This window comes from Gallus gallus, chromosome 3 (assembly GCF_016699485.2).
Source record: "Gallus gallus isolate bGalGal1 chromosome 3, bGalGal1.mat.broiler.GRCg7b, whole genome shotgun sequence".
Classification (NCBI taxonomy): domain Eukaryota; kingdom Metazoa; phylum Chordata; class Aves; order Galliformes; family Phasianidae; genus Gallus; species Gallus gallus.
The window spans coordinates 13,576,775-13,600,962 of NC_052534.1; the positions used below are offsets into that span (position 1 = coordinate 13,576,775).

Here is a 24,188-nt window from a genome sequence, read left to right on the forward strand (position 1 = left end):
GGTCCTGTGAGCTTTGGTAGTTGCCTTGCTTTAAGCACAGGGCTAGTCTTATGGGTAGGATCAGGGTGTAAACCCCCTCAGCCTCAGACCTGAGCTGTATCTCTGAATTTGTGACCTTCCTGTGCAATACTGATATGAGAAGAGGTGAATTCAGAGGTCTGAAATGAAATCCAGACTCTGAAGGAGATGTAAACAAATCACCATGCAATCAAATGGCATTTGTCCAGCTCTTTTTTCCCCGCTCTGGTGTGTTTGTGTAGGAGGTGAGTCCCCCAGGGCAGGGACTGCGCCGCATGTGCAGCAGATGCAGCTCTTGGCTGGTCGCATTAGCTAAGTAAATTCTGTAATGACTGGGATGAATTTGGCTCTTTGGCATCAACTAAACTAAGCTCCTCAGAAAAGCTGAGTCAGCATAATTCCTTGGTGCTGAGGTTGTTGGTGCTAAGAGGTTTGGTTTGTAAATGTTTTTTTAATAAATCCTATGCGATGCCAGCAAATAACCAAGCAAAAGGTATTCTGGGCCAAATTTTGCAGTTTTTTGAGCTTCAGTGACGTGCAAAAGCCATGTGTCAACTCAACATCTTTTCCCTGTCTGCACAGGCAGTCTTTTTACCAAATGTTCTGAGTTCTTCCCTGTCTGTAGAAATCCCATTGCTCTTTGAGTTGATTGTTGTTGCTCAGTGATTGAGTCATCTGTGTAATGCTCCTGGCAGCTGCTGGGAGGCTGAGGTATAAGCAGTGGGGCCTCATCCTGCAGGGTGCAGGAATCAGTATTGGTTTGATGATGGAGGTAGAGTCATGAATCTCTCATTGGCCAATGGTGGAGGGTATGTTGGGTTTGATACTGCCAGAAACAGAGACATGTGTCCTCTCTGTTAACTTTCGGTGGGTATGAATTGTGCTCCCTCTTCTGGGATCCTGAGCAGCAAGCCTGGAAGGGATGGCCATCTTTCTTGGCAGAGGTGGAAGGAGAAGCTTGAACTGTGCTGCCAAAGGGTGGCTAACCTGAGTCCTGGCCTCAGTTTCTATAGATATTTCAGTGTTGAGAGGAGATACATAGACATCAGTACTGTGGTGGTGTTAAGCAAATTCCTTCTGAAGGTCCTCTTTTGAATCTCTGCTTTGAATAATACCTTGAAGAGATCTGGACCTGCTTCTCCCACCTTAGCTGAGCTGCATAACCATGCAGCCTCTTGACACGGGAACAGTGTCATCACCCTTTTCCCTCCTCAGTAGTTTTATAAATCAAGCCTGCATTTCTGAGCAGCTGAATTCAACCCAGGGCCATAAGTAACTTCAGATCCTCCAAAACTGTATTTTTGACAAATAACGCTATTTCTGTTTTCATCAGACACGGGACTGATATTCCTGTTGGTCTCCCTTGGCTTCTTTTCCATAACTGTTTTCTGATTGTTACCCACAGGAGTGCTTTCCGGCTGGGCTGAGCACTTGCCCTCCCAGGAGACATTTCTTCAGCCTGCAGTAGCGGTGAGCTCCGACGCACGCTGGTCCTGTGATTTTCAGTGCCGTGGGATGAGACCTCCTGGTCAGCTCAGCCCCAAGGTGGGTCCCTGCTCAGCTGCGTATAATTTCCCCTGGGTATTTGTCGTGCATTTCTCCTTGTTTGCCAGATCTGTCCTTGCTCACAGTGCACCCTCCTAGCAGATCCAGATCAGCCCTGGGTTTTTGGATGTCTACCTGCCTGTAGGTGGTGTTTCTGTTTTGAAAGGGAAGGTATTTAGTGGCAAGGAAAACTTTTACTGGTGGAAAGCTCTAGCATCTGCAGTCTCTGCTTGGGTTTCTGGTAGCAATTTCAGTATCTCTGCTGTAATAATATTACTTTAAAACAGGTACTATTGAGTGAAGGACAGTTAGAGAGTGTTGAATTTTTGCCTAATGTTTGAATGTTTGCCTAATATTCACTTCAGGCTGCCAGTGAAACTCATTCTGCTGATACTTATGGTATAACAACTGAGCGACTCCTTTTAGATCAGCAGCAGTAACACGATGTGAAACAAGAACAGTGTTCGGTCTGGCACCCAGCACAGCTCCTGACGGATTGCTCTGATGCTGTAGGTGGTTGCAGCGTTTTTTCCACTTCTGCAGAGATTCCTGCACAGCTGGTCTCCCCAACAGCCTGATTTATGCCCTGGGATTTATGGAGCTGAACAAATGATTGTAGAAAAGCTATACACTTCATTACACTTGGGCCAGCTTTCCCAAGCCAGAGGGCAAATCCTCTCTGCTCTACCTGTGCTCCGTTTGTGCAGCTGTTGTGCATTCTCCTTGGTAGTCTGAAAGCTGCAAGTGATGGGATGTTTCGAGGAGCCCGAAGAATGGCTTATTCTCCACTGGGAGTTGAGCTTAACAGAGGTGTAGGTGTTGGTGCATTTTCTTGCTGGATATGACCTTGCTCAGGGATGCAGCGCTGTGTTGGGGACCAAATCCAACTGAGCATGTAGAAACAAGCTCAGTTACTGTTTTCACATTAGAGAATTCCAGGATGTCCAGAAGCAGAATGGTTCTCTAGCATTATGCTTAAAGTCATTTTTAATTGCCTCTCTTAAATCTGTATAAATGGGCTCAGCATGGCATAATGTGAATTAGCACAGCTGCCGTAAAATTAAGATACGACTCAGAACTGAACCTTTGAGTCTTTTGTTACCTAAGTTCCATAGAGGAAAAGGAGGCTTGAACCTGCAGTTCAGCTGCAAAAATAATGGATTTAATCACACAAAGCAGCCAAAGCAGGGTAATAGGCAAACGTATGGGGTTTTTTTCTGTTCAAAATAAAAACTGGTGAAAATTTCTGTAACTTCTTTTAAATTTGCTGAATGTTTGGTCTTGAAGAACATTTCAGGAAGGAAGTAGAATATTTAGTTTCATCTCCATTAGCAGCTTTGGTAGCCTGGGAGCTGTGTTGGTGCTACTCAGATTTAATGAAGGGTGCAAATTAAAAGTTTTGTCTAATCCTTCCACTATATCAAGCATAACTGAAGTCTGAACTGGCCATTCATCAACAGTAGGTTTGCACAGATGTTGCCATGTGTGGCCTAAGTTGGCCCACAGGAACTTTTGTGGTGGTGACAAATGAACCAGCAGAGTACTAGACCAGGCTTTCTGATCTCAGCTAGAGTTTTTAACACTCTGTGTTAAGAAATACAGATTTCCATGTTGAAATTGGGCACGTGGTGTTCCACAAATTTGCTGTTTCCATGGAGACAGCTATGGAAGCACATATTTCCTCTAAAGAAAGGAAAAGCATGGAACAAAGAATGTGTACTCCAAATGTGTAGAAGTTCTTTACCAAACCCAGGCAGAAAGTGAGCCCCCTTTGACTGCTCCTATTTAGATGAATTTCCTGGAAACCAACCACAGGTTCATGTTTGCATAAAGGCACCCATCACCCATGTGTGTTGGGTGTTGTTCTAAGGTCTGTGAATGGAGGTGGGGCATTTACTATCTCAGAAAGACTTGCTTCAGTGGATGAGGGAGAGAGCTAAAAAGAGCTGAGCCTGTAGAGGCTTTATGAATAAATGAAACCGTACTGTTGGGGGAAAGGAATGGCTGAGACTTTCTGTGAATAAATTCAGTTCTGAGTGCTTAGAGTGCTAGGAGAAGCATTCGGGGCAGACCCAGCAAAGCAGACCTGCAGCAGCCACCATGTCATGCAGAGTTAATTCTTCTACCATCACTTCATCCTATGTAAAATGGGGTTGAAAAAATACTCCTCAAATGTCTACAGGGTTTGCCACTCCATTGGCCTTCCCCATTGAAGCTGGATCAAGTCAAAGTTACTTGATTGATTTAGCTCCTTCTCTACTTGCCTATCCTCCGTTACTCAATTTTCTGTTACAGCTGTGCCCTGTGGACCAGCCTCCACCTCCTCACATTGAGATCTGTGCTGCTTCTGCCTTTCTGGAGAAATCCAGCACAATTTCTACAATCGTGCCTATCGCTCTGCATCCATCCCTCCCTGCTCACGGTTTCCCTTGTAGGTATTCTCTCATCCTTGCATTCTCACTACAGGCACTTCTGTCAAGGCTGTTTCATAAATGCTAGGAGCACGCTTTGATGAAATTGTTGTCACAGCAAGTAGAAGTGACTCGATTCTTTTGCTGGTTGCATGGTACCCCAGCCCCAAGGTGCTTCCCCACCTGCATGGCAAGTTTTCTGCATTTTTTTTCCAGTGTTTTGTGGTAGAATAAAGGAGCTTAGTGCTGATGAGCACTGGAGAAAACCATATATTGACAGTAATGGATATTGCTCTGGTAACGGATACTGCTGCTCTTCTTGTTTTCTGATTCATCAGGGTAGATGGACTTAATAATGAGAAAACTTTGCCATGAAGATCACGTAAAGCACAGAGCGGATGAAACGTGGGGTGAGCAGGAAAGGCGTCAGTGGAAGCAGATGGGCAGCACAGCATGTGGTTTCCCTGGCATTTGTTGTTTTGCGATAGGAGGCTCAGAAATGAGTTACAGTGGGACTAAGAAGTGGAAAAACACCGAAACCCATAAATATTCAAAGGAGCAGAAGAAGCAAATGTATTGACCTAAATGACCATTGGTGACTCAAAAGCTTAAAGGCAATATATTTAAATCGTAATTGTGCATTAACAGCACGAAGGCATGTGGACAGAATGGGGCTGTGAGGACGGAAAGGGCAAGCTGCTGATTTCAGGAGCAAAATACAAAATAATGGAAATAATTTCCTTGGTGGTCCACCTTCTTCTGCTCTGACCACAGAGACCCTTGACAAACCAGACTTATAGGTTGGTGTCTTGAATTCAGCGCAAACCGACTCCAGTAGTGCTACCCTCCCCTGAGCAGGGTTTTTCATTAGGCTAACTTTGTCAACAATTCAGTCTGAATCATCACCGTGTGATTCATCCTTATGAATTGCGGACTGATTGCAATTTTTGCTTTTGTTTCTCCCAGCTGAAAGCAAGCTGACCTGCAGGTTTTTGCTTTGTTGCATCCATAGGGAAATTTTGCTGTGTTGGCCCATGGTCATTTTTCCCTCATTTTGTATTTTTTTTTAAATAAACAGTAGATATTACCTTGAATGAAAGGCTGAACTGACCTCTTTCAAACAAATCTCTTCCTGGAGAAGCTTGAATTAAAACCTCACTTTTATTCCTGCAATTTTATTGATGATTTTTCAGGTGAGATACGGCCAAAGTACTGTGATTGATTAAGTCTTTATGTCTTAGACTTTTGAAAACTGTTTCTCAGGTAGAAAAAGTACAACAGCTATTCTGAAACCTAATCTTGATTTTAGGCATCTAGTAATTTCTTCTACATTTGGTTTTGATTTTATTCTGTGTCCTTGTAACCATAATTTGTGTATATTTATATTCCAAACCTAGCTCCCACAGTGCATAAGTTTGCTTCTCTGCATCTGTTTTGCTTTGTTCTTCTGTTTTTATTCATGTTTTTGTATGCTTGCAGGGAGCTTATAAACAGGAGGGGATCAACTTTTTACACAAACAGATAGTGATCAGATAAGAGGGAATGGCTTTAAACTAAAAGAGGGGAGATTTAGGTTAGATGTTAGGAGGAAATTCTTCACTCGGAGGGTGGTGAGGCCCTGGCACTGCTGCCCAGAGCTGTGGGTGCCCCATCCCTGGAGGCGCTCCAGGCCAGGTTGGGTGGGACCTGGGCAGCCTGAGCTGGTGGGGGGCAGCCCTGCCCACAGCTGGGGGTTGGAACTCAATGATCTTTAAGGTCCTCTCCAACCCAAGCCATTCTGTGACATCAAGGAAAATCCTTTTTATTTGCTACCATGAAAAGTTATTCTGCTGGAGATGGTTCTTTGTACCCATATTTTATTTTGCAGCAAACATTGAGAGTCAAAAACGTAGATGAGGGTGGGGTGACTTAACTGTTGGTAACTTGGGCTAACATTGAGCACAGGGACAGAGTTGGAGATGAAGATGAGTTTGAAATGAAGTCTGAGAGAATTTGGAAGATGGTTTTGCATAAATAGGTAACAGAGCAATAGTGCAGGTGTGATAGGTAGAAACTGATGGAAGTAGTTCTTTGGGAAGCAGCCTGGGTGCAGCGTGGGCATGGCAAAACAGAGAGCCTCAGCAAACAAGCAGTGTAGAAGTGCTGCAGATGTACCTGGCTGTGCTCACAAAGTGAAAACGGTGGAGAAATATTCTACTAAGTTCTTACTGCACTCCAGATTTTAAGTTTGCCTTTAGCCAAGAGGAAGAAAGAATAGAGTTCCTCCTTCCCCCGATCTGTAATTTCCTTGCACTGATTATTACCAAGTGTGGAAGCATTTGCCTCTGCATGTGTGCTGGATGCCAGCAGCACTAGAATGCTGTCTTTGGTGGGGGAGAAGGGAGTAGGAAAAAATCTCTTCTTACATTTTCCTGCAGCGGAGTTCAGCGGAGCATTTCAGATGCTTGCTTTCTGATTATTGCTGTTCTGCCCGCCTTTACCTTTGAGCTAGGAAACTCTGTTAGTAAGCCGATAGGTGGTTTTGCATGTTAGGGTGATTGATTCATCCCCATGGGAGTGTACTCTCGTTATTAGAAAGCAGAAAAAAAATGCATAAATTGGTAATTAAACTAAAATTAGACTTCATTTACAAATGTTGACTCTGAGATTTTCCAAGTCAGAAATTTCTGTCAAGAAAAAAGAAATTCTTTTTCCTTTCTGATAAACTTAAACTTCTGGATTCAGAGCAAATAATGTGCATCTTTACTCAAATAAATAATGTGCATCAGTACTCAAACTCTTTATGGAGGGGCATGGTCACGAAAGGAAGGGAAGCAGGCACTGGTGTATTGAACTGCTGCAGTTGTTTTTACCACTGCTTTTTCCCAGCTCATTTCATTCTGAGTACAGACTCAGCATCTACTGAGGCATGGTGGGATAGTGGGGTTGGGCTGCTTTTGGAGCAGATCTGATGATGGAAAAATGTGTCTGGCATGTTGATTTGACCAAAGGATGGTTGATGTTGAGTTGTACATCACCATCACCAACAAACAATGCCAGGAGCTTCTGTTTAAACCTGTAGTGTTATAGAAAACAGCATGTCACTACCTTAATCTTTTTATCCTGTCACCTAACCATTACTCTTTCAGAAGTGTAGGCACTTTGGTTTCTGTGCAAGACCTCCTCTGGCCTGTGTTACAAGGATAGGGAATATGAAGTAAGCTTTCTCAAATAAAGTCACATGCCCTCTCACCCTTGCCTTTGCATTTGCTGTCACCATTTGGGGTTATTTTTCCTATCCTGATAAGACAGAAGTAAATAGAGAAGAGAGTGGCTCTTTCTGAGATCAGAGCCTTTTTCCACTGAAGCCAACAACAGTGGTTTTGAGGCTCAGATGATGAGCCAGAAATTAAAAACAACAACGAGCCAGCTCTATACCAGGCCACAGTTAAGTGGGTTGTGCAGATGACTTTCAGAGAGGTACAAAGCCCAGAGCAGTGCATACTCAGCTCTGCTCTCATCAGGTATGCAAGGGCCATAACAGTTCTGATTGTGACACTTAACAATGATGTTTGAAGGTCTTGGAAGTTTTGGGAGTTTGCTTTTTGTTTTGAAACTACCTTCCTGTAACACAAATAAGCAGTTTCTTAATTTCTGTATAGAATATCTAGTTGCATAATTGGCGTTTAAGTGGATCAGTATACTGAATTTTTATGCTTATCCTTTCTCTTTTTGTTAAGGAAAATGGTGAAAATGAAGTTTCAGTAGGACAGAATATTTCATTTGTTCCTGAATGGTAATTCTGTTGTGGTGAAAGTAATGTTTTCTGAACTCCTTCTGCACACTCGTCTCTTATCTCAGCCAGTGAACTGCACAGTGTCCTTTTTCACTCAGTACTAACCCTGGTCCCCACTTCTTAGAATAACTGCACGTGTTTTCTTAATGTGTTTTTTTTTCAGTTGCTTTTCCCACTTGTCCTTTGATATTTCCCACTTGTGTCAGCAGCTTTGTTGGATTTGGTCCGTAATGAAGTCGGGAATGAATGAGCTAACAAGCCTCTCTGCCCCTGGAAGCAGTTCTGAATGCAACCAGAGCCAGCATGCAGAGGTTTTCCCTCCTTAATTGGCAGTATGTTTTTGCTACTTAGACTTTAAGAAGACTCTTTAATGAGATACAGTTACACTAAAGTTGTTTTTTCCAGGGATATAAAAGAAGAGCTAGGGCCTGCTGTCCCCCAGCACGATTTCCTTGAGTAGAGCAGGAACCATAGGCCCCCTTGATTTCTGTGAGATGATGGCCAAGCTCTTCACCCATTTGTGGTGTCAGCATCTCCTTCTCTGTGACAAATAAGACTTCTCAGAAAACACTCAGAGATCTTGCCTTTGCTCACAGATTCCTTGTTACGATGGTGATTTCTCAACAAAATTGCCTGATTTCGAGAGTTTGGCACAAAGGCAGGCTGTGCTGTGGGCTGGGCAAGGGCGATGCCATGTTGTTCAAGCAGGGCCATTTCTTTTGGAAGGAGTTGTCTAAAAGTTTCTAAGCTGAACCAATTTATATACATGGCCCTTGTAGCAATTTCTCTTGGTGTTGCTGGACCAAGGTTATGGGAGTCTTCTTAGCTGGCCACATAGCCAACTGGCAGCCTACTTTTATTTACTGATTGATTGATTGGTTGATTTTAGACTGACAGTGGCCATTTGGGTCATTTCAGATAAAGTACTTGATCCTGGAGAGGAAAAGCATGCCTTTCCCAGAAGTAGAGGATGGATGGGCCCAGCAAAAAGCTGGGATTCACATGCGTGCATCTTTCCTCTGAAGGAAGAAATCAGTGCCACTTTCTGTTCCAGCCTTGTCCCTCACGAGGTGGTGGTGGTGATCTTCCAGGATGTAGTAACCTCTTTGGTTGTTCAAAACGTACACACAGTCAGAAATCATTTCTATCTTAGCCATTTAAAAGCTGGGAAACAAGAATAAATTCACAGGAGCATTCATCCTTCTGGATTTGCACTGGCTACCCAGAAATAAAATGATTTTTCTGGTCATGGTTGTACCTACGATTTAACATTATATTATGTCTTCTATTAGCTTGTGTGGGGCCAATCTCAGCATTTCCACACTGGTTTCAAAGTTAGAGCAGAAAAGGTCTCCATTTATCCATTAAATCTTCATCTCCCAGATAAATTGAGAATGGATGAGACCGATTGCTTCCTACTTGAGGTGCAGGGACACCAAAACTCTACACAGCAAGATCTCTTACCTCTGAAAAACTCAGCGTGGAGGAATCGTTCAAATGCAGCTGCTGACTGTGGTGCATGATGAAGTGGAAGAGGATAGAGTGAGCATTGCTTTATGAATGTTCAAAGCTTTGTATAAAAAACTTACAGTAAACTTTGAAAAGGAGAGTAAGTTCTAGCAAATCCTTTAAGAGATCGCTTCTCATTTTTAATATGGAAAATGAATATAGAGTGACAACAATTCAGTAAATAGTAGGATAAGAATCGACTTTCAAACCAGTTATTCAGTTCTACGCAGAGAAAAAAAGGACTAGAAAATACGTAAGAAATAAAAATGTAAAGTGGAACCTAAGCATTTGCAGTTTATTTTAGATCATTAGAAATGTTTTTCCTTCGTGTTCAAGTGATGCAGAGCTAAACCTGATAGTTGGGAAACCCACAAGCATGATTTTAATCTTCTAGGTACTTGCTGTGGGTGTGTTAGTCTATAGACATGTTTGTTTGCAGTTTGAAGATATTTTGACATGTCAGGTAATCTGATTTTGTTCTACTTCTTAGTAAAAGCAAGTCAGACAACATTTCACTCTGAAGAGCGTTTTTATTATTAGAGACTCTCTAATAATAGTGCATTACATGGCTTCATTTCTGTAGATCATACGTTGCAAAATGATCTTTCTATTACAAATGAAAATGGTATTGGAAGGAGCCATTCCTGAGAGCCAGAGCCCCTGCCTCATTAATACCTTGGCTCTGGAGCATGTGGTGCTGTCACAGCTGTACATCGCTTGGTGCATGACGCTGCCTACCCTGCAGCTTGCTCTCTGTGTGCTGGGAAATAATCTGTGCTCGTATAGGCTCCCCCAGCAACCCATTTTGGTCAGCAGTATGCCTGTAATGCCAGCTTTGTGGTCACCATCAAGTGTTGGGGAAGAAACTCGGTTTCAGAAGAGCTTTACATGGAGAGAAAAAAGAAGTTATTTGAATGCCCAAGTGCCTTATTCACCGTGTTGTGTGTCGGTGGCAGCGCATGTGTTTGGTCAAGGCTTTGTCAGCCCACTGAGGATGTGGCCCAGGATGCAGATATGTGTAACTTGGTGCATGATGGATCTGAGCAACTTGCCAGGTGATTTTCAGGCAGTTTCTGAGTCCTTTCTCTTGACTGATGTGTGTTTTCATATTCCTTCAGTTCTTATGTACGGTCACCTGAACCTCTAGAGATGCTGATGTGTAATTAAGTAATACTGCTTCACTGCTGTGGTTTTCTGCAGTGTTTCTTGCTTTCTGCTCCCTCTCTCTGCTCTCCTGTTGTGTCGTCATGTTTCTTCTTGGTAGTGTTTCCTTTTCCTCAGTGTTTCGGTTTTTTTTAATTTGAAACATTAAAAGTCAGCAGCTGTTTCTCAGTCCTTAGGGACACCCTTCATAGAACAGCAGTATATATTTGGAAGTACTATATAATAATACAGCAGAAAAATATTTCAACTGCTTCTAAGCTTCAGAAGTCATTTGAGGTATGGGGCGTCATGCTGAATAGGGTGTCTTAACACCCTGTCCTGTGGGTGTCCAGCATTTCCTGCAAAATTACTACTATTAGTTATCTCAAGCTGAGCATCCAGAGGATCATCTGTTTCTGAAAATTGGGAATCTTTTCATTTGCTAGGGCTAGAAGTAGTGTGAGATACCTCCAGAGGTTGGAGATCTGTGAGGTTTTTTGTTTGGTCGGTTGTTTTTCTTTGCTTGGTTGTTTTTCCCCTTTCTAATGTGCCTCGAGCTGTTGCAAACTACTTCACTGCAGGAGACTGTCTGTACATTGCTGCATGAGTGTGAGTGTGTATAAGATAATAGAGAGTGACTGACTACAATACGTGCATTTAAGCTACTCGGCTGAAAATTACTGAGCATTAAAATCCACTGGGAATCGCTCAAGTTCTAAATTAGGAAAGCACATGTCATTCAGTATGTGGAAATGAGTCCTTGTACAAGAGCAGCTTTCAATAAAAAGACTGAGCATTGTTCCCTGGAGTACATAAATCCTGGTTTGGCCATTCTGTACCAGCTTTTACTATTTCTGTAGAAGCATACGTTGCCTTTTGTTGTTATTTTTTTTTCTGTATTTTGTTCCACTGTGCATTTCTTGTGGGCCGCCTATCGAGAGGCCGTGCTGTGCTGTGATGAATGAATGAGCTGTAAAAAAAAGCATTGTGGTGTTTAACATGGACAATGACAAGTTATGGACAGCTTAGAATTGTTTAAATGTGTTTTTATTACATTGTGAGGTGTCACAGTGACTCTGAAAAACTGGCCAACTTGACCTAAGGTTAAAATGAGCCAAATGCTGTAGAGTAAATGAGCATTTATAGGAGGGATGACACTTTTCTGCTTATTAGGTGTGGTCAGGATGTCAGTCTGAATATATTTCTCCATGATTAAGGCATGTATGAGGGCTGCTCCGAAAATAATGGCTCCAATTTTATTATTTGGTCCGTGACATCAGAGGCAGATGTTGTTAGTGCAGCAGTAGAGGTTGAACCTTCCCACCTATGTTCCGTTACGTTTTGTTGCCATGTGAAAGGTGGCAGCAAAGGGCAGTCTGAAAAATGGTGTCCGATGTGGAAGCCCATATGAAGCAAAGGTAATGGAATTCCTCCATGTAGAAAAGAATTGCACTCACTGACATTCATTGACGCTTCCTGAACGTTTCTGGAGGCCAAGCAGAGGATGTGAGCACAGTGATGTGGTGTGTGCTGCATTTCAGAAGAGGTGGCAGTGACATGAAAGACAAGCTATATTCCAGACGGCTGTGCACAGCTGTCACACCACAAAATAAAGAGCATCTCAATCAGGTTTTCCATACGAATCAGCGGATTACAGGCAGGGAACTGTGCACAGAGCTGAATATCAGCTTCAAGGCATTGGAAATGATGGTGGCAACGTTGGAATATCGGTAAGTTTGCGCCAGATGTGTCCCACGAGTGCTCGTACAGCAAGAGGAGGCACACTGTATATGTACGTTTGTCAGGACCTATTGAACCACTATGAGGCTGAAGGTGACAGTTTCCTGGATTGCATCATTACTGGTGATGAGATACGGTATCACTGCTTTGAGCTGGAGTCAAATGGCAGTCTGTAGAGTTGGTGACATGGGAATTCCCCACTGAAGGAAAAGTTCAAGACGCAGCCTTCAGTGGGTAAAGTGATGTGTGCCATCTTCTGGGTAGGAAGGGGGTGATCCTTCTGGTTTTCTTGCAACCCCAGCAAACCATCAACTCTGATTACTACATTGTGACCCTGATTAAGCTGAAGCCTCAAAATTCCAGAGTGAGGCCAGAGACGAAGACAACCTTTATCTTGTAACACCATAACACCAGGCCCCATACGAGTTTGGAGGCTGTGGAGCACACTATCAATTTTGGCTGGACTGTCCAACCACTTCTACCATATAGTACAGATTTGGTACCTTGTGACTTCCATCTATTTGATGAAAGATGGACTGTGTGGACAGCATTTTCCTAGCAACAATGCAATCATAGCAGCTGTGAAACAGTGGGTCACCTCTGCTGGTGCAGATTTTTAGGGGCACAGCATGCAGGCTCTTGTTCTTTGCTGGCAAAAATGCATAGCTAATGGTTGTGCTTGTGTTGAAAAATAGTGTTTTGTAGCTGAGAATTTGCACTATCAAATAATGTTATTGCGCTCTGTGTATCTGTCATATTTTCCATGGAAATAAATAGGAGGCATTACTTTTGGAGTGACCTATGCATTTTAAAAGTGTTCAAATGGCCTTGGAATCTTTCCTGTCTTAAAAAATATCATGAGTCTTGAAAATCCATGGGATTTACACAAGTAAGTTGAATCCTGTTGACCGTGAAGCATTTTTGTGCCTAAAATTCATGTCAGCATGCTATGAAAATAGTATTTCTGTATTTTTGAATCAAATAGGTAAGAGGATGGAAAATCTTTATGGTCACAGGTGATTAAATTTTCATCAGTGAAGCTGTTTACGTGCAGCAGAGCTTAGTTAGCAGTGTGGTGGAGGATTCTCAAAATTGAGGCTGGTTTGGCTGGCCTAATTCATTCAAGATTCATAGATTCTTTTTGTAGTCTCTGGGTGGTCGCATATTGTCATCTTGATTCATTGGTAGGGTGCATAAGAACACTTTCTAAAGGTTTGCTTTACAGTTTCCAAATGGAAACACTAAAATAATAAAGGCAGAGGATTCAACAGAGACCATGGAGAAATTGTTCTCACATGGATGAAGCTACTTGGCATACTGTGTATGTAAAAGAAGTAACCCGTCCAGAAACATCTGGTTGTCGTTGAGGGAGCATTTAGCAGTAGGTGAACAGTTGGACTAGATGATCTTAGAGGTCTTTTCCAACCTTCATGATTTGTTCCAGTGGTAATCTGTGCTCTGAATGTAGGCAGCAGAAAAGAAGCTCTACAGGGAAGAGCTGTCCTTACAGCAAACAAAGAAGAAATACAAAACTATTGTTGGTGCTATTCTTTCATGTAAAAAATACTAAACATTTTCCTCATTTTTATAGCTATACAGATGTGTATACACACAGATATGTCAGCCTGTGTATGCAAAATGTTGCAGCAAAGCAAACCAGTCTGTGTGGGCCAGAATCAGTGTTTTCTGCAGGTTTCCTCCCATCCTGTATGATGACCCATGGACATGACTTTCATTTCTTAAAAAGAAAGAAAGACAGGTCAGGATGAAAAAGTCGATACGTAGCTGAGGGAGAGCTGCTGGACAGTGAGTTAACGCAATGCAGGTCTGTCAAGAGCCAGCCCAACTCTGGAGCTGCACTGAAGAGCTGTTGTAACTCCCTGGCTTGAAAGCAAAGCAGGTGGCAAGGCTGAATGCCCTGCCTTATTTTTGGCTTGTGAATGTTCTGAGGTTTGTGCCTCCATTCATGGCCAGGTTCGATCTCCTTCCATGTGCTTCAGCAGTGGGGAATTGCAGCTGTGCCAGCTGAAGGAGAACCGTATGACTTCTGCCTCTTGCTTCCGGAGTATTTCAGCGCTCAGAGCTGCCATCAGTCAGTGAGCAGACAGTAGCTCTCTCCTCGAGATGGAATGCCAGTCTGACTCACATTTATCTCAAGTACTGGCTATGCAAGCTGGTTGACACATTAATTTAGTTTGTGCTTCTCCGTTCGCACTCTTTTCACTTATGATCAAATATTGGAAAAGGTTACAATTAATCACAGAGTTAGAATGGAAGGTGGCAAAGCTAATGATGGATTATTACATTCTGTTTGCTCTGTAGGAGAATGACTGGAGGACTTGCATGACAGGAAACTATTATTAGTAATGAGAAATTACTAAAGGAAAGCAACCCACACCCATCTCCCATTTTGCAACCTATGTTTCTTCTTTAGAGTTTTAAAAAATGAAGCAATTTGCTAACACTGTTAGCTTCAACCAGGTTTTGTGGCCACGTGGCTGCCTTTGCAGAGCTGTGAGGCACCAAGAGGTTTCAGCTCTTGATGCAGCCCTGTGCTCTGGGCTTACAGCAGATGAACATGCAATGTGTGAAGCCAATTTCCAAACACTAACAGCGTGCCTGCCCCCAAGCTGCAAGGCTGTACAGCAGAGGAACCACAGGGAGTCCTTGCAAAAAAAAAAAACCAACAACGTGGACTGCTGGACTGTCTGTGGCGTGTGCTTGCTCTTTGAAAATGAACTAATTGCTGGTTGTTAAAAAGCAAAAGTGTTGCTGGACTGAGACAGGTGATGAAAAATGAGCCCTTCCCGAGGGAATATTTACGACCCAGCCATGTGCTCAAGCAGCAAAAGCTTTGGGTAAGAAATACTTGCAGGCTTCCCAGGGCGTGCATCTACCTGTGGCTATCAGCAAGTGCTGCTGCTGGGCACAGAGTATTCCCTTGATTTAATGGGACACAGCATCTGGCTGCTGAAATTATTACATAAGGAAAAGAAATGGAGCTTGTGTAGCTGTGGTATGCAGACATCAAAAACTAAATTTTAAAGTAAAAATACCCATCTCACTTTATATTATTTATAAGGTTATCCTATGCTTTTAAGTATGGTGGAATTTCACAGTCCTTTGCTCACTGCTGGTCAGCAGGATTGTCTGGGATTACAAGTGCTGTTGTCAGTGCCTAGCAGATGCACTTGGGGCTCCCTGGTAGTTTTCAAGGTACAGCACGAAATAAACCTTCCTTACTTGCCTAATTTTCAATCTAAAAGAAGAGCTACCTTTGGAGAGAGAAATAAAAAGCATATCCCACTTTTTCATTGGGAACAGGGCCTGGCCTTTGGTTGCTACTTAAGCCCACAGACTTCTGTTTACACATTTGATGATTTAAATGAATTGCTCCTAGTTAGGATATGATAAAAGATACAGAACACCTTGAGTCATAAGTCGTAAGGTGCGCTGTGTTTCCTTTTATTTCAGCTACTCTGGTTTTACATGCTATAAGTGCATAACTGTTCTCCAGGACTACTTGCATCAGCTTACACTTTCAGCATTTTGGTTCATCAGTTTGTCTCCATACCCGCTATGTCACGTACAGAGGAGAGACAACCTGCCAGGGCCCTAGGATGGAGCCAAGGGTATGAGTCTGAATCACCAGATCAACCTGTCATCTCTCCATGGTAGCCAACAGGACAAACTTAGGGGTGCGAGCTGGGCAACGCTTCAAATTGTCATAGAGAGGCTGTTGCTGTGCATCCATGGAGGTGCCCTCGTGCAAGTACCTGAATGGTCCCTTTGTATGCGACTGGGAGGCAGCACACCACAGTTGCAGCAGGTGACAGAGCGGATTTGCTTTGCTAGTCTATCTGCCGTAACCTTGCACATGCAGGTGTCTTGGATGCAGGGAATTTTTTCAGCATGTCACGACTTATCATCAAAGGCCTTGCGTGAAATTTGGGCTAGTCCAAATGTCCATTGCACTGCCGTGATCAGTACCTTATTTCTGTGCGTGAAAAGGAGCCACTTATTCCCAGCCTGGTATAGATCTAACAGCCAGGCGTTGCTGGTTGAGTCTAATTCAATTTCTTAGGAACTGCAGTAAACAGCATTAAGTGAGAGATGCCATGATTACTCCTGATAGTGCGTTTTCAGGGTTGCCTCTGTTCCTGCAGTGGCTGGATGGAGCTCTGTTAGAACCATTTGGCATGTACCAGCAGAACAGAGTCTGCCTTTCCTGAGAGGAGAAGTGAATAACACAGAGACTGAAATGTTACAAGGCAGGGTTCTTTAAACCTTATGAATGGCTGTGCTGCCATCAGTACTGGCTGTTACACCAGCCTCCCTCCAGACCTCGCACTGAGCATCACCTTGCCCCGCACGTGTTGCAGTAACCAACCAGTCTGTGTGTTAGCAAAGCATGTGCAAGCAGAGGACAGGCGTCCTGGCTATGCTCATTCCCACAAAAATAGCAACACCTTAGGAGTATGACAGCTCTCATTTCCTCTCGTTCGGTAGGGGAGAGCGCAGGAGGAGCTGGACAGAGCGATGCCACTTGCTGAGAGACTTGGCATGGTCAGGAATACATTGAAGGCTGTCAAGAGGAATTTAGTTAAGGGTGAGTGCTCTGGCATGGGGAGGGACGGGTGAGGGTGCCCGGCAGGCAGCCCCCCACAGCCACCAGCCTCCCTGTGTCTCTGCTCAATGCAGGCACTTGCCCCGTGGCCTGCAGGATATTTCCTTGACCAACTCCATTAGGAAATCAGATTTTGCTAACGACTGCAAGAAGGATGGCTGTGCTCTGTGACAGAGATTGGGTAAGCGGTGCCTGAATGAGTGTTTTCTTTAAAAGGATGCATTCTGTGCTTCTGATAGAAATTTTGTTAACGTTTATGTTGCACAGATGCCATCCAGCATCCTGAGGAATTGGAGAGGTCAATCATTTCTCTTCAAGTAGCTCGGCACCTCCTATTGCCAAAACAATTTGATAAGCCTTGGAGAGCTTTTTCATTTATTCGCTTGTCCAGGCTGTTTTCTGCTTCTCCACATGATTAAATGCTTCATTTTATTTTAATATCAGATCAATAAAGCCATGGCAGAAAGATTAAATTTTTCTCTTTTTGAGGACTGAGGATGAAGCACCTTGTGTGGCATATTCTGGGGACAAAACCAAGGCTCTTCTAAGGTGGAATCAGGAAGTGTCACTGGCTTGGCTTCCCCAAACCACGTCCTCAGATGGTCAAGGACAAGTAGCATCATTCACATGCAGCAATGCTTCAGTGCTGTGGTTTGAAAGGAGAGAGCACTTGAAGTGATCATTGGTTTGATGAAGCTTAGTGAATGGAGTTTGGTTTGGGCGCACAGCCCTGGCAACTGCAGCCTGACCTGCAGCCTCCTATTCATAAACACTGTTTTAGGTAGGTGCAAATCCATGAAAGATTCTTCTCCACAGTGTAAATGTGTTCATGTGCGGTATTCTAAGAATGTGACCATGCCTTCAATTGCATGAAGTGCTGCATTTAAAAAACAAAACAAACCAACAAACAAAAAACCTGACTGGGTGACCGGGCCCAGAGAGTGGTGGTGAATGGAGTGAAATCCAGTTGGTGACTGAACACTAGTGGTGTTCCCCAGGGGTTGTCACTGTGGCTGAACCTGTTTAATATCTTTATTGATGATTTGAATGAGGGAATTGCGTAATTTTGCAGTTGACTCCAAGCTGGGGGGGGGGGGTGTTGATCTTCCTGAGCGTAGGAAGGCCCTACAGAGGAACTTGGACAGGTTGGATCAGTGGGCTGAGGCCAGCAGGATGAAGTTCAGCAAGAGCAACTGTCAGGTCCTGCACTTTGGTCGCAACAACCCCATGAAGTGCTATGAGCTTGGGACAGAGTGGCTGGAAAGCTGTGTGGACCTGGGGGTGTTGGTCAGCACTCGGCTGAGAGTGAGCCACCAATGTGCCCAGGTAGCCACGATGTCCAGCAGGAGAAGGAAGGTGATTGTCCTCCTGTAGTCAGCTCTGGTGTGGCCGCACCTGGAATACTGTGTTCAGTTTTGGACCCCTCACTGCAAGAATGACATAGAGGCGCTGAAGCATGTCCAGGGCAGGGCAAGGAAGCTGATGATAGGTATGAAGCACAAATCTTATGAGGAGTGGCTGAGAGAACTGGGATTGATTAGTCTAGAGAAGAAGAGGCATGGAGGAGACTGTACTGTGCTCTACAACTACCTGAAAGGAGGTTTTAGTGAGGTGGGGAGTGGTCTCTTCTCCCAAGTAACTAGCAACAGGACTAGAGAGAGTGACCTCAAGTTGCACTAGGGGAGGTTCAGGTTGGATATTAGCAAGAATTTCTGCTCCAAAAGAGTGGTGAAGCATTGGAGCAGGCTCCTCTCCTGATGATGGAATCACCATCCCTGAACACGGTTAAGGGAAGGGTAGATGTAGTACTTAGTGACATGGTTTAATGGGCAGTATTAGTGGTAGGTGGACAGTTGGACCAGATGATCTTTAAAATCTTACCCAACTTTAACGGTCCTATTATTATTCTTTGAGAGAAATCAGAGGAATTGAAGTTTGCTTGGTGTTGCTGTGTGTATTAATTCCAGTTGTTCAGAGGGAACATGGTGAGGAGAGGTCAGCTTTGCTTTGCAGTGAAACAGAGACCTTGCTGGCTAATGAAGCAAAGAGACAGCACACAGCATTTATTATTGATGCCATTAAGAGCCAGACAGGGCTGTGCTCCTTTCGGAGGTGCCAAGTGCCTTTTTGAAGAGCTGGTGAAGAGGCTGCATTGCCCAGAGCCCTCCTGCCCCACTCCCATGGCGTCAGAACTGCTGTCAGCTGGGTTTCCAGGCCGCCTGTCATGGGCACAGCCCCATGGGAGATAGCTCTCCAGCCACGGAGATGCACAGCGTTTGTGCTTTTGCCTGCATGGCTGAGTCTGTCTCTTGTTGTACGAGGTGCTGGTATCCCTGTCTCTGCGCTGGAGCTTCATGGTCGATTTAAGCTGATGTAAGCATGAGCTGCAGTCAAAAGGGAGAGCTTCTATTGCTGCCCCTATGTGAATGGCAGCCTTAGCATCAGATTTGAGACTAAAATATTCTACTGAGAAAGTAAAGGTGTCACTGAACCAAATTTCACGTTTACATTCATCTGCAGTAATATTTTAAAATTGGAAAAGAACAATATAACAAAACACAATTTAACAGCCTGGAGAAGAGGAGGCTGAGGGGAGGCCTCATGGCCACTGCAGCTCCTCACAGGGACTGGACAGCAGCGCTGAGCTCTGCTCTCTGCTGTCCTGAGGGGATGGCATGGAGCTGTGTAAGGGGAGGGGCAGCTGGGGGTGAGGGACAGGGTCTGCTCCAGAGAGTGGTGGGCACAGCATCGAGCTGCTGGAGCTCAGAGAGCAGCGCTTTCAGACATTGTGTATGAATCTTGGGTGGTGCAGCGTGGAACCAGTAGTTGGACACAGTGATCCCTATGGGTCCCTTCTAACCTAGCATACTCTGTGATTCTAATAATGTCTTGTTGAATTATTACTGTTTTTAAAGGCAATATGTACTATTGCTAGCTGATGAGCTTTTACCTACTGGTGTTTGGGGCTCTGGATGATTCCACACAACCAGTAGTTGCGTTAGGGAATAAGTCTGGTGTGGAAATTGTGCGAGTACTGGCATTGATTAGATGAAGAAGCAAATTTCTAGTGCTACTGGTTTAAAATGCAACTCCAATAGGCCTTATAGATTCAAATCCCAGAGGGTGAATGAAATCAATCCAGTGCCATTGATCTGATGCCAGCTGCGATTAGTGGAGCCCCACGGATGAGTGGTGAATACAACCTACTGCCTGAACTGCTGGCTGCTTCTGTTTCAGCCTTGAAAGTGAATAACAGAGTTCAACCACAAAGACTTCGTGCTAGTCTGGAAACATTTCTGTAAGTGCCACGAGGTATCATCAATAAGAAAAATAAGAGGGTCATAATGTTGGATGTGGAAAAAGGGCCTGGTAGCAAATTGATGATTATAACAAGTTTCAGGAGAGGAAGGTGAGGAAGATAACTCAGGTTAGCAGACATGGAGAGACTGTCAAGCAGGGCAAATGTGGAGGGAGTGCAGGGTAAGGAAATGAAGCCAGAGAGGATGAGACCTGCAAAAAAAAAAAAAAGAAAAAGGCCAGTGGGAGCATGTCTGCTCCATCTAAAGAAAATACACACAAGGGAGACATTATCACTTGCAAACATATAGGGGGGAGGTATAAAGCAGCCAGCAATCAATTTCCTAATAATGGGCTTGATTTTTTAATGAACTAGTAAGATGGAATGAGAGTAGAACAAAAACCTGATTTATCATCCCATCTTTTCTGCAGTGGCAGCAGTGCAACTGTATTTTCTTCCCTTAGCTTGTCTCAGCAGCTTCACCTGAGTCATAGAGTTGGAGCAGTGTCTTCACAGCTGTCTCTTGTGTGACATGAGAGGTTTTATAGAGCTGCTGGCCTCTTTGCCTGCCTGCCGTTTAAGGCAAATACTTCTGTTTCTGCTGCTTTAGGACCTAGAAAGCCTCACTTGAAATGGCCACAAGATCAAGGTGGAGAGCTGTCTTGAGACAATGGAAAGCAAGCAGAGGGGTTTCTGAGAACAGAGCTCTTATTTCATTAAAAAGCAGCAGGACCTCTCTTCATTTCCCTGGGGCCAGGGATTTCTCCTGCTTCCTTAGTCAGCAGTTTTCTGGAATTCTTTGCAAAAGTCACTCCTAAACTTGCCTAATCACTGGACGCTGCTCTGGTTTAAGGTGGGACCCAGAAACCGAAGGATTAATCTAAATGGTCAGTGTGTTGGCTGCTTCCTATGCTGATGCAGTGAGCAAATACTTTTTTCCCTTTTGATTTGCAGTTAATTCCTCTTTCCACTTTGCCCTGATACCTTTCTTGCCCCAGCAATCTGCCCACGCCCCGTGTAGACCCTCTTGCTGCCTCCCCAGCTGTCTTGGGAGGAAGACAAACCCGCTCTTATCCTAGGGGCAGTCAAAATGAAGCTGAACCACAGAACAGTGCAAAGATAGCTGAAATTGTCATGAAATGAGAATCAAGCTTGGAGCAAGTTGCTACACAAACACCTGTAAGCTTTTTTGAACAAATAGTTTGGAACAAAATATTCCAAACTGAGTGCCTCTGGTCAGCAATAGTGATGCTAACTAAGTAGTCCTAAATAGCAGTGATGCTAAATAAGCTGCACTTGTACTTCCCATGAGGAAAGAGCCCACCAGTCCCTGGAACTCAAGTTGAGCTCCTCCTTTTAGAATTGATGCAAGGCTGTGGTGCAGATCGCAAAGTACATCTGAGATCACAGTGTGAAAAAGTAAGTTTGGGAGGATTTCTATCTCAAGTACGATGGAATGTATGGTTTAATCATCCCAGGATGCTAACAACACCTTGAGAATAATAGAGGGATTTTGATTAACAAGTCTCCAATCATGTCAGGAAAGAACTAATGTAGTTGATCAAAAAGCTCAGTTTCTGCAGAGTGAATGCAATAACAGAGCTTTTCTAGACTGCCAGATCAACTATGGTCTGCCCAGCAGCATACAAGCTTGGAAGGTCTCTGTTCTTCTGACAGCCTCCAGTTCCTAGCTTGTGTGGCATTGGTTGTAGATGGACTTCTCTCTTCCCGTGTAGGTTAATGCAGATGGTGTGCATTATCTGCATAAAAAAGAATGAGGTGCATCCCGTGCCTCTAAATGAGTAGGGCGCTTGCTGTAATTCATCTCACCTGAGGGCTCTGGTCCCAAGCCAACAAGCTGCACCTACCCAAGCAAAAACTCAGGTGTTTTTGGGATGCACTGTTGTCTTTCTCAGGACCTTGTTGCCATCTGAAGGACAACTGGTGCTCTGTGGATGTAATGATTATGGCATCTGATAGCATTGTTGGGCAGCACCCTGTACAAACGCAGATGAAGGCACTTGGACCAGGTTAGAGTTGGATCTGTACACACCATCTGAAATGGCAATGTGGGAGATAAAATCTGCCTTCACTGCTGCTGGGTGCAATCTAGCTGTGAACATACAGGGGCCAGGCTCTCAGCTGGGTTGAGTTGTCTTTTCTGTGAGATCTAGCATACAGATTTAAGATGTAAAGCTGTGTATTTGTTCTACTGGTATGTCTGGGCGCTGCTGTCTGAGCACAGCAGTACAGGGCTGCAGCTGTAAAGCTCGGGGCTGTGTGCTTTTGTAGGATGCACACTGCAGCACAAGCAGGCCAGCAGAGGAAGGAGTGGGAAGTAAGACCTGGGGCTTTCTCTTCTGGGTATGGGGGCAGCTCCTTATTTCAGAAGGTATCATTAATGCGTGTAGATTAGAGACTGAGTTAAGTTTGTGAAATCTCAGGTCCTCTGAGAAGGGGGATAGACCTCAAAGGTGGTATGCTTGGAGGAAAACCTACATAGGTATTTGGCTAGTAACATCCAGTGGAATTGTCCATACGGCAGAGAGAACAGCTCATGGCTGCAGCAAAGCATTAAGATGTTTTTTTCCCTGTTACTTCTCCAGGTTTTTCCACCATGTTCGGAAAGAAAAAGAAAAGGCTTGAAATTTCTGGGCCCTCTAACTTCGAGCATCGTGTCCATACTGGCTTTGACCACCGGGAGCAGAAGTTCACAGGACTACCTCAGCAGTGGCACAGCCTGCTGGCGGACACGGCCAACAGGCCAAAGCCTATGGTGGACCCATCATGCATCACTCCCATTCAGCTCGCGCCTATGAAGGTATTGTACAAAGTGTTTCTTTCTTGCTGCCTTTGAAGTTCCTTACCTATCTTTAATTGCATAGTTGAAGCTGTGCATGAGCTTAGCCCTAAAATGCCTGTGTCTGCACTGAGAAGGTACCTGCTGCATGATGGGGGGCTACTGTTGGGCACCTCTTCTTCTAATTTCTGTATGGAACTACATCTCAGTGAGAGGTTACCTGCCAACTGTGATGTAACCACTTCTGTATACTTACTTTGCCCACATTGCTAGAAATATAAAGGAGATCTGAAAGAGGTAACGTGTCAGGCTTGGCCACCAGGCACCAACAGACAGAAGATATTTGTTTCCATCACCAAGAGCATCTGGGAAGCAGGCATGTCTGGGGTGGAGGGGCAGGGCTGCAAGCACAGAGAATTGGAAATCCAAATGTTTAATACTAGGCCTATGAGGTAAAATTGTATTTATAAAACTTGTCCCAGAAGAGCATGTGTCACAGGCCTTGCTTGGGCCATGTGTTTGCATTCCTGGGCTGCAGAAGAAAAAGCCACAAGTCCCAGTGGAGGCCCCAAATGTTGCTCCTCTGCAGCATAAAATGCCTTGATAATTAATTTAAGAAAGGTGCTTTAGGCAAAGGCAGGCAGGGAGGGATAAGTACAACAAAGGAAAAAAATTAAATTGCTTTAATACCCAGGAAGGAGCTCAGGGAGGGATCTCGTTGCCGCCTGCGAGCGCCTCCTGCAGTTTAGTGCAGATGGTGGAGCATCACTCTTCTCTGGGTGACAAAATGGAGGGAGCAGACCCAGGCTGTGGCTTGGGAAATTCAGACCAGACAGGTGGTGAAAAAACATTGCTCAAAGGGTAAAGCAGCACTAGGTGGGTGCCATTTTGGCTCTGAGCTACCCGTCCTTAGAAGTGCAAGATACAGTTAAACAGCCTAATTTAGTGATGGTTCTGAAATTGCACATCCTAATGTCCCAGTAAATGCCACCTGCGTGCTGGCAGTACCGTACCCCCCTTGCTGTCATGTGGCTGAAAGATAAATTTAGGTTTTCATCCTCACGGATTTTTCTGAAAGGGGAAATCAGATAATCCTGAGAGCACAGACCCTGTATTTATATTTGATAAGCGCTCTTTGCTAAATTTGCATTTACTGCCTGCACCTGAAGGACACTCAGCACTTGCTGATCAGGATTGCTTGGCATTGCTGCAGGATAAGGGGTATAAAAGCAAAGTCTTGGATTTTTTGCTGTGATAAAACACTTCATTGTATAAATGAAGCCCAGAATAATTTGGAAAAAAGTAGGCAAACCTTTGCCAGC

At 44.2% G+C, this 24,188-nt stretch overlaps 1 protein-coding gene across 16 annotated transcripts in view; it reads left to right on the forward strand.

Moving 5' to 3' along the window:
- PAK5 (p21 (RAC1) activated kinase 5) overlaps positions 1–24,188 on the forward strand; it is a 316,295-nt gene that overhangs the window by 254,154 nt on the left and 37,953 nt on the right. For all 16 annotated transcript variants that reach the window (XM_046938631.1, XM_046938634.1, XM_046938630.1 and 13 more), the window contains 3 exons: positions 1,424–1,563; positions 16,651–16,750; positions 22,673–22,887. In XM_046938631.1, coding sequence (XP_046794587.1) covers positions 1,534–1,563; positions 16,651–16,750; positions 22,673–22,887 — 345 coding nt within the window. In that variant the 5' untranslated portion in view covers positions 1,424–1,533. The remainder of the gene's footprint in view (positions 1–1,423; positions 1,564–16,650; positions 16,751–22,672; positions 22,888–24,188) is intronic.